The following is a 10,470-nucleotide window of genomic DNA, read 5'->3' on the forward strand; positions in this document are numbered from 1 at the left end:
AAAATGAGCCAATATTTGGCATGACATTTCAAAATGTCTCACTTTCAACATTTGATATGTTATCTATATTCTATTGTGAATAAAATGTAAGTTTATGAGATTTGTAAATTATTCCATTACTTTTTTACTCACAATTTGTACAGTGTCCCAACTTTTTTGGAATTGGGTTTGTATATTATACATTTAACACATTATACACATATTTAAAATGTGTGAGTGGGCCATTTCCTATCTCTTTTGTTTTTTAGCACTTATGTGATGAAATTAATATATGATGCTTTAAAAGCAACAACAGCCTGAATGTTTTTTACTTGCTTCTGTAAATCTGTTGATTTCAGGTGGCATCTTAAGTCAACCCTTTTTTCTCTATCCTCCACTTTCTTTTAGGAGCATGCAGAAACCACAGGATGGAGGGCTGATGGATGGCAGTTCTACCCATCATTGGTCAGAGGAGGATCATCTATCTAAAAAAACAAGGGTAAGAGACGGTACCTCCACAGCCCTGAAGATGACAGTAACAGATCCCTTTGTTTATGATCAATCTGAATGGACCCCTCCAACTTCACAGATGGAGGATAAGCCATTGCTTCCTGTTGGAGTGGATGGAGGAGTGGACAGGAGAGAGTGGACCCTGCAGCATCACAAAGCCGCGGACATCACACTCACTCCCCCTCAGGCGGACATAGACATGGACAGCCTGGATGTCAATGTTAAAGGACCAGGTTAACAGACTGAGATTCTGTCTTACTCACAATCTGAGTAGATGAGGAAAGAAGGTTTTCACTCTCTTGTTTTCCTTTTAAAAAGTTTGACTTACTCCGTATTCTCTTTCATGCTCATAGATGGTTTCACTCCTCTCATGCTGGCATCTCTACGAAGTGGCAGCAGCCCCGATTGTGGCAGCATGCTGGGAGATGAGGAGGAGGAAAGTGGCGCTGACGAGCCTGGCACAAACGTCATAACTGACTTAATTGGCCAGGGTGCATCGCTCAATGCCCAGACAGATCGCACTGGGGAGTCTGCCCTTCACCTTGCTGCACGTTACGCCCGAGCTGATGCCGCCAAGAGACTGCTGGATGCTGGTGCTGATGCCAATGCTCATGATAACATGGGCCGCACCCCTCTACATGCGGCCGTGGCGGCAGATGCCCAAGGAGTCTTTCAGGTGAGGGAATGTGCTTCTACTCATATGCCTGCAAAGGCTAACGTCATAATAAATTACAGGTTTCCCAGAGTCATGGAAATTATCAATGCAATTTAAACTTGTGACATCCATGACTTGAAAACTCAAGGAAATTATTAAATAAGTAATGCAAATATCTGTAGTGACTACCATACAGTTGAGCTATACAACATCTCTAAAATATTAAAAGTATATATATATATATTTTTTAAAAATATATAATAATAATAATTACCTAGAAAGTGCTCTTTAATAGTGATCTTTATGTTCTTTAATAGCACATCTTTATACAAATATTTTTCTTATTTTTTTATATAATAGAAAAAACTATTAAGACAGTATTTATTTTAACATTATTTATAACAGTAATTATATACTTATTTATTTATATATTTGGGGAAAAATAAATTTGTGATCAGTCTACTTTTACTGTGGGAATTATATTTTTCAGTATTTTTCACTTTTACATTAAAATGTATATATCATAATATATTGTTATCCACCAATTTAAAAAAAAAAATTGTCATGTAATTAGCTGATCTGGGTCCTGTTTTGTTAGTTTTTGATCGGATCTTCTGGTTATTTCCTGAATATCTCTTCTGTGGGCAGTTCTCATGCACTGTGGAAAAATGTTCATGTATTTATATATACACACAGACAACTGTAGTTTGCAGATAGTATATTTTTCATTTCTTTCTCTATTCAGGGTTTGTGAAAATTTTTTGTGTGAGTTTTTGTGTGCACATACCAATCATTATTGTGTTTTTGAACACCAGATTCTCATCCGTAACCGTGCCACGGATCTTGATGCCCGTATGAATGACGGCACCACACCACTCATCCTGGCAGCCAGACTGGCAGTGGAGGGCATGGTGGAGGAACTGGTGCACTGCCATGCAGATGTCAATGCTGTGGATGACCATGGTAAGATGAAAACCTATATGAACATACATCATAGTAAAGAACTTTGTTGATAAATGGAAAGAAAGAAATTCTAGACATAAAATGGTTTAATCTCATTGCTCTCATCTTATCCTCAGGCAAGTCAGCCTTGCACTGGGCCGCTGCTGTTAATAATGTAGACGCCACTTTAGTGCTACTCAAGAATGGAGCCAATCGAGACATGCAGGACAACAAGGTACTCATTCATGTCTATTTGTTTATGTGCATGTTTAATCACTTTTCGAGTGCACAGATGTTTTGTGTGTCAGCCAAACACTTCAGTTTTGTTTGTTCTGTGATGTAGGAGGAGACCCCCTTGTTCCTGGCTGCCAGGGAGGGCAGCTTTGAAGCGGCCCAAGTTCTCCTAGATCATTATTCAAATCGTGATATCACCGACCACCTAGACCGCCTGCCTCGTGATACTGCGCAAGAACGAATGCATCATGACATTGTGCGTCTGCTGGACCAGTACAACCTGGTGCACAGCCCACATTCTGGGCCTAACCACTTGGGCAACGGCGGGGGACACTCCTCCATGGTCTGTGGGACAAATGGCACAGGATTCATGATCGGCATGCGTCCAGGACCACAGGGCAAAAAGAATCGCAGAGCAGGAGGAAAAGCAAACACTGTTGGAGCTGGGACAGCCAAAGATCTAAAAGAAATGAAGGCGAAGAGGCGGAAGAAGCCGGCCGGAGGAGAGGGAACGAATGTTGTGGTGGTGGCAGGAGCCAGCGGAAATGTCACCAAAGCAGCTGGCGGCCTCTCAGAGAGCTCGGTCACCATGTCACCTGTGGATTCCCTGGAGTCTCCACACTCGTACGCCGGAGAGGCAGTGGCCACCACCAGCACGGCGAATTCTCCCCCTTTGCTCAGCACCCCATCCGTGAGGCCCATGCTGCCTCCTGTGAGTCACATGTTGGGCCAGCAGCAAAGCTGGGTGGGTTATTGTCATGTAATTAGCTGATCTGGGTCCTGTTTTGTTAGTTTTTGATCGGATCTTCTGGTTATTTCCTGAATATCTCTTCTGTGGGCAGTTCTCATGCACTGTGGAAAAATGTTCATGTATTTATATATACACACAGACAACTGTAGTTTGCAGATAGTATATTTTTCATTTCTTTCTCTATTCAGGGTTTGTGAAAATTTTTTGTGTGAGTTTTTGTGTGCACATACCAATCATTATTGTGTTTTTGAACACCAGATTCTCATCCGTAACCGTGCCACGGATCTTGATGCCCGTATGAATGACGGCACCACACCACTCATCCTGGCAGCCAGACTGGCAGTGGAGGGCATGGTGGAGGAACTGGTGCACTGCCATGCAGATGTCAATGCTGTGGATGACCATGGTAAGATGAAAACCTATATGAACATACATCATAGTAAAGAACTTTGTTGATAAATGGAAAGAAAGAAATTCTAGACATAAAATGGTTTAATCTCATTGCTCTCATCTTATCCTCAGGCAAGTCAGCCTTGCACTGGGCCGCTGCTGTTAATAATGTAGACGCCACTTTAGTGCTACTCAAGAATGGAGCCAATCGAGACATGCAGGACAACAAGGTACTCATTCATGTCTATTTGTTTATGTGCATGTTTAATCACTTTTCGAGTGCACAGATGTTTTGTGTGTCAGCCAAACACTTCAGTTTTGTTTGTTCTGTGATGTAGGAGGAGACCCCCTTGTTCCTGGCTGCCAGGGAGGGCAGCTTTGAAGCGGCCCAAGTTCTCCTAGATCATTATTCAAATCGTGATATCACCGACCACCTAGACCGCCTGCCTCGTGATACTGCGCAAGAACGAATGCATCACGACATTGTGCGTCTGCTGGACCAGTACAACCTGGTGCACAGCCCACATTCTGGGCCTAACCACTTGGGCAACGGCGGGGGACACTCCTCCATGGTCTGTGGGACAAATGGCACAGGATTCATGATCGGCATGCGTCCAGGACCACAGGGCAAAAAGAATCGCAGAGCAGGAGGAAAAGCAAACACTGTTGGAGCTGGGACAGCCAAAGATCTAAAAGAAATGAAGGCGAAGAGGCGGAAGAAGCCGGCCGGAGGAGAGGGAACGAATGTTGTGGTGGTGGCAGGAGCCAGCGGAAATGTCACCAAAGCAGCTGGCGGCCTCTCAGAGAGCTCGGTCACCATGTCACCTGTGGATTCCCTGGAGTCTCCACACTCGTACGCCGGAGAGGCAGTGGCCACCACCAGCACGGCGAATTCTCCCCCTTTGCTCAGCACCCCATCCGTGAGGCCCATGCTGCCTCCTGTGAGTCACATGTTGGGCCAGCAGCAAAGCTGGGTGGGTTTGGCCAAACACAGCTTCAATGGCCACATGTTTGGCCTCATGCCACCCCACCAGATGAGCACGGGCCACACCAGCATGCAGCAGCACCACAGCCCGGGCATGCTCACCCCGATGAACGTCACCATGAGCCGTGAACAGCTGCCACCCATTGTCACCTTCCAAATGATGGCGGCAGGCAACGGGCAGAGCCTCCTCAAGCAGGCGCAACAGGGGCAGATGCAGACACAGGGGCAAAATCAGGCACAAAGTCAGCACCTGCACTGTAACCAGAGTATGATGTACCCCGTGCCTGATGTGGGAATGCAGCACGGGCTGTCGCATACCCTTCCGCACCCTCACGGTCACAACCACGCACTCCCTCACGGGCTGCCTGAGAGCCAAGCACAACAAGTAGCTTCCTATCTGCCACGCCAGAGCCCTGTGGATAAATATCCAACGCCACCTTCCCAGCACAGCTACGCCACCGCCGGCTCCGAGGGAACCACCCCCGGTCATCCTGCACACAATCCCAGCGAACACCCCTACCTCACTCCTTCGCCTGAATCACCCGACCCCTGGTCCTCTTCGTCGCCCCACTCCAACTCAGACTGGTCCGATGTCACAACAAGTCCCACCCCTCTAGGAAACCCCCACACACTGCCTCCTTCCTGCCACACACACATTCCCGAACAAGCCCAGCTGCAGCCGCCGTCACAGGCTGCGCAACCGACGCAGTCGCAGCAGTCACAGCGCAGCAGTGTGTATGCGTAGGACCTTCGGGAGTTTAATTGCACGGCTGCTTTGTTTGACTCTCTCTTCAGCTGCCAGAGGAGTGGCCATTTATCCTTTCTCCATTCTTCTCCAGTCTTTATTACGCTCTGCATGTTGACTTTGAAGTTTGTGTATTGTAAATTCCCATTAACTTGGATATTTCATCGCACAGAAAAGAGAGAAACAGCTTTAACAACTTGGGAATCCTGTTAACCACCGTCTACGATCTAGGGCACTGTTACCAATGGACAGTCACAGTGCCAAACTAAGGAGTCTCGATTGTGGTTACCGTCCCCAATTTGGGGAAATTTATTTCAAGATTTAGTCAAACATTTTACAATTTGAAGGAAATTTTCTCATTTAATCTGCCGTCTTTTTTTGATCATTTTTGTTGATGTTGAAAACCAGATATGCTTAGTTGGTACCAACATTAAAGGAATAGTTCACACAATCTTCTGTTGTTCCAAACCTGAATGACTTACTTTCTTCTGTGGAACGCAAAAGGAGATATTTTTTTAAAATGTCTGTGTTTTTTTCTTTTTTATGTCCATACAATGAAGTCAAATGTTTATTTTTAGGTTAATTTTAAGGTTATTTTGAACCCCACTGACTTTCATTGTATGAAGAAAAACATTCTTTAAATGATCTTCTTTTGTGCTCCACAGAAGAAAGTCATACAGGTTTGAAAGTACATCAGAGTTTATTGGTGAGCTATGCTTTTAACTGATCATTTAATCTTTTTATATAATGGGTCAGCTTTCATGTGTTCTCATTTTTTTAGATCAACCTGCATTTTTTTTTGTAGTGAAATGTAATGAAAACATTTTGTAATGAAATACTTCTTAAATGAATTGGTGGTACTTTTTTGCGATTGGTAACATGAATGTGCTACACATACATCTCATTCATTCATGTGTGGTTCAGAGCTAAACTGTGGTGTAAATAGTTAAATGTTACATTTTTATGTTATTTCCTTGTTGTCTGTTACGGTTTATCCTTTGCCTTGCCAATGATTAAGAGAGGTAGAAGGAGGTGTGTAAAAACGAATGGGTTCCACTTTGTTTCTTTTGAAATGGTATGCAGTATTCAGTGGCCGCACAAACATGACAGAGGTTTGAAGAGGAATTCCAGCTGCCATCATCAAGCCTTTTCGGAAAACTAAACATTTATACATAATATTATCAGTGCCTTTTACAACATCTTTGTAACCATTGTTACTATTGTATTTGTTTTGTTCTGCCTTTTTTGTGTTGCTCTATATTGATATTCTGAGCAGTTTAACTTGTTCTGAAGTTGTATCTTTTATTTACATGAGTTTTAAATACATGTCATGTATTTCCTTCATCCTAAATACAATCAGCCTGTCTGTGCAACCGTATGAATCACTTGGTAATTTAGAAATAATACTTTATGCAATCTAAATGTGCTGTTTCACTTTTTCTGTTTTGTGTTTTTGAGCAAAGCTTTATAAAACTGATTAGTACAATCACATTTTTTAAATGTGTTTTGCACAATAAAGCCCCTGGGTCTCCGAAACACCAAATAAACACTCATAATAGTATTTAGAGATGCATGCATACATTAGCCAGAGTGGTGATGAAATACTGTCAAAGGTCTTATGAAGTTCCGGTATGCTGTATTTGTGCAGGTGGGTGGATCAATGATATTGTGTGAGCTCAAGGTCAATATTAAGAGAGTCTGCTTATGCAAATAGAAACCTTTATGTACTATAGGCTCCATATGGCATGTTCTTTTTGGAAACATTTGATATCTTGTAGCACTTAAGGGCCCTTCAGCAGTATGATATTTAGTGTATTGAAATCTGAGGAATTCAATGGATGTTAGTCCACCAAATAAAGATCAAAGCAAAGGTTTTGGAACATTGTATCTTCACCCAAATGTTATACTAAGCTTTTTTTTATATGTGCTGTGTATAATTTTATGTTTTGGTTTTTTTATGCCATATTGTACTTTCTTTTCCTGTTCACCAAATATATGCAATACAGTATGCTAGAATGAAGTAAATGTTTCGTCTTAGTATTTTATAGATTACGATATGTGATTAAAAAAACAAAACAACAACAACAACTGTGTATTGGAAATAAACAGTTGATGATTAAAATAGAGATGAAACACAAATAAAGGAAAACCTTTAACAAATTGATCTGGCTAAATGAATGAGTCTCTTTCTATCTATCTATCTATCCTCATTGTTATATATTTATTTATTAGGCTGATTGATATTAGTGTTACAATTGCCCACTACTTGCAAAAGGAAAGCGTGCAAAGGGCATTTTATAACAAAGATCAAAAACGAAGACTAATAAATGCTATGCAAAAAGCAGGTGAACGCGCGCTTCTCAATCAAGGTTCAGTTCACTCTGTTCACGCATCACTCTGTCCGCCAACCGATAGGTGGTGACAACGACACATAATGAGGCTCGAAACAACAAAACACTAGGAAGTACTGCAAGATTGTTGAGATTCATATGAAGATTTTCTACACTTCACTTGACACAGTCTGCTTTTCATTCTTGATGAATGAGGGTATGCGGCATGGGTGGACACATAGCAGATGATCATGCGCGAGGAACACCCAGAACGGTTGATTTCCTCAGATAATAGCTTAGCTGCAGCAGCTCGCAGTGTGTAAGTTAACTGTCAAAATAAGACAGTGTTGAACTATTTAACTCACTGTGTGTAGATTCAACTTATGCAGAACCCATCTTGAAGGATGGATCTTTGACGGGGTTTTAACGTTTATGTTTGTATTCAAACACCAACTCACAAACTGCAACTCTTCCGGATCTTTACAGTAACGTTAGTCTTCAGAAAAGGTGAGACTGTGAAAATATAATGCGATATTTGCAGCTATTTTATCAAGTGGGATCATCGCGTCTGTTTGGTTTTATTATTTGAATCATTTTTAGTAATTAACATTCATTTAGCCACTTATGCGTAAATAACATGGTAAATACTCTTTACAGCTGACTATATTTACGCTTAAGTTGCAGAATATTTTACTCCTTTTCTCCTTTTTAAAACCAGTTTAGCCATTTTTAACTATAACAAGTAATAAATGTCATTATTTACACCCCTCATGTCATGTTGTTTACTGTATTTCTTTCGTTGAAACACAAAAGGAGATGTAAAGCAAAATGACAGCCTCAGTCACCATCGACTTCCTCTGTATAGAAAAAGATGCAGTGAAACTGAATGGTGACCAAGGTGTCAATTTGTCTTTCCACTGAGCGAATAATGTCTGAGTAAATCATGACACACTTTTCATTTGACGGTGAACTATCTCTTTAAATGCCCTAAATTTAGTAAACTGCAGGGTTAATATTTGATTTCTTGGTTAAAGACATTATAGCTGTTGTTTATGGCCGTTAATGTTTACAGAGCATCTTGCTTGTCAGACCCAGCTGGGACAACATTGTATTTCAACATCTGTCTGCTCTTTGCCCCTTTCTTTCTCATGTCACCCCAGTCTGTCGTGGTCTCCTTGTGAGAGGCTGTCATCATGGCATCAGCCAAGCTGAAGTACCTCTCTCTGGGGATTCTGGTGTTCCAGACCACGTCCCTGGTGCTCACCATGCGTTACTCGCGCACCTTGCAGGGTGACGGGCCACGTTACCTGGCCTCCTCTGCCGTGGTGGTGGCAGAGTTCCTCAAGATCCTCACCTGTTTGGGGCTTGTCTTCAAAGATCATAGTGAGTTTCATGGGGCTTCCTTCATCCTTGAGACTGTATTTGATAACTTTTCCTGAAAGCACCATAGTAATAATGTAGTCAGACTTTAGTTCTTAGAAAGTCATCCACATTTCTGTGACTGTGAATGCAGTGAGAAATTCAATCTCTGTCTGTGTATTTGAAGTTTGTGAGATGCGTGACACAAATAGCTGCATTTGCATAGTCTGTTTCCTTTGAGATTTACTTCCAAAAGTTTTATGGTACTCGCCTTTCTACTGGTAAAAAAAAAAGAAGATCTTTATGGTTTTGAAAGAAGTCTCTTATGCTCATCAAAGCTGCATTTATTTAACCAAAAATATAGTGAAAACAGTAATATTGTGAAATATTATTGAATGCATCTCAGTGTCACGTGATCCTTCAGAAATGATTCTAATATGCTGAATTGGTGCTTAAGAAACATTTCTTTTTATCAGGGTTGAGAACAGTTGTGCTGCAACTTAAAAGAACAGCATTTATTTGAAATGAAAATCTACATTGGGATGAATGGCTGTGAGTTTGATTCATTATTGCCATTATTGACACAGTTACCTGCTGTCTGTGTGAAACAGGTTACAGCGGCCGAGCGCTGAGCAGTATTTTGAGACAGGAGATTCTACACAAGCCTATAGACACGCTGAAGCTGGCGATTCCTTCAGGTATCTACACGCTACAGAATAACCTGCTTTATGTAGCACTGTCCAACCTTGATGCGGCTACCTACCAGGTTAGTCACTATCTGTCCAGTAGTTGCCTTATTTTTATGGCTATCATTCTTATGTTTTTTTCTTTTCTTGTACACTTCTAGGTGACCTACCAGTTGAAAATCCTGACCACAGCCCTGTTTTCGGTTTCTATGCTGGGCCGCAGGCTCGGGGTGTACCAGTGGTTGTCTCTGCTGATTCTTATGGCTGGCATTGCACTTGTACAAGTAAAAATACCTTGATTAGAGTTTACCTGCCAAAAAAAATCTGTTTTGTTATAGTCTTTGATGTATTCATGTAATTTATGCTTGTCTGTTTGGACAGTGGCCAGCAGACTCCCCGTCAGACCCACAGAAAGAGCAGCTGACTGCGGGCTCACAGTTTGTAGGGCTGGTGGCCGTGTTGGTGGCCTGTTGCTCTAGTGGGTTTGCTGGTGTCTACTTTGAGAAGATCCTTAAAGAGACCAAACAGAGTGTTTGGGTCCGAAACATCCAGCTTGGTAAGTATGTTTATAAAGAAAATGGCTCTTATATTATACTAAACATCCATTGAATTTAAAAGAGGGTCAGTTATGCATTAAAGGGGTCATATGATGCGATTTCAAGTTTTCCTTTCTCTTTGGAGTGTTACAAGCTGATTGTGCATAGATAAGATCCCTGAAGTTGCAAAGACTAAAGTCTCAAAACCAAAGAGATATTCTTTATCAAAGTTAAAGGGGTCATATGATGCTTTTTTAAAGATCATTATTTTGTGTATTTGGTGTAACAGAATATGTTGACATGCTTTAATGTTAAAAAAAGTAACAAGTGCCAGATTGTCATAGCAAAGTCAGAATTACCTCCTCTCC

At 41.7% G+C, this 10,470-nt stretch overlaps 2 protein-coding genes across 5 annotated transcripts in view; both read left to right on the top strand.

Annotated features, from left to right (window-relative positions):
- LOC107585864 (neurogenic locus notch homolog protein 2-like) overlaps positions 1–5,278 on the top strand; it is a 59,885-nt gene extending 54,607 nt beyond the window's left edge. Inside the window, exons 29-34 of the mRNA XM_016273031.1 lie at positions 388–478; positions 569–722; positions 843–1,165; positions 1,960–2,107; positions 2,224–2,321; positions 3,800–5,278. Coding sequence (XP_016128517.1) covers positions 388–478; positions 569–722; positions 843–1,165; positions 1,960–2,107; positions 2,224–2,321; positions 3,800–5,191 — 2,206 coding nt within the window. The 3' untranslated portion in view covers positions 5,192–5,278. The remainder of the gene's footprint in view (positions 1–387; positions 479–568; positions 723–842; positions 1,166–1,959; positions 2,108–2,223; positions 2,322–3,799) is intronic.
- A 2,270-nt stretch (positions 5,279–7,548) lies between these two features.
- LOC107585865 (UDP-N-acetylglucosamine transporter-like) overlaps positions 7,549–10,470 on the top strand; it is an 8,454-nt gene continuing 5,532 nt past the window's right edge. Inside the window, exons 1-6 of one of the 4 annotated variants that reach the window (XM_016273035.1) lie at positions 7,549–7,840; positions 8,008–8,028; positions 8,682–8,904; positions 9,492–9,646; positions 9,728–9,850; positions 9,948–10,122. In XM_016273035.1, coding sequence (XP_016128521.1) covers positions 8,715–8,904; positions 9,492–9,646; positions 9,728–9,850; positions 9,948–10,122 — 643 coding nt within the window. In that variant the 5' untranslated portion in view covers positions 7,549–7,840; positions 8,008–8,028; positions 8,682–8,714. Of the gene's footprint in view, positions 8,029–8,681; positions 8,905–9,491; positions 9,647–9,727; positions 9,851–9,947; positions 10,123–10,470 lie in introns of all 4 variants that reach the window. The other 3 variants (XM_016273034.1, XM_016273032.1, XM_016273033.1) reach the window with 3 other exon arrangements.

Source organism: Sinocyclocheilus grahami, unplaced genomic scaffold (assembly GCF_001515645.1).
Source record: "Sinocyclocheilus grahami isolate Dianchi unplaced genomic scaffold, SAMN03320097.WGS_v1.1 scaffold75.1, whole genome shotgun sequence".
Taxonomy (NCBI): Eukaryota; Metazoa; Chordata; class Actinopteri; order Cypriniformes; family Cyprinidae; genus Sinocyclocheilus; species Sinocyclocheilus grahami.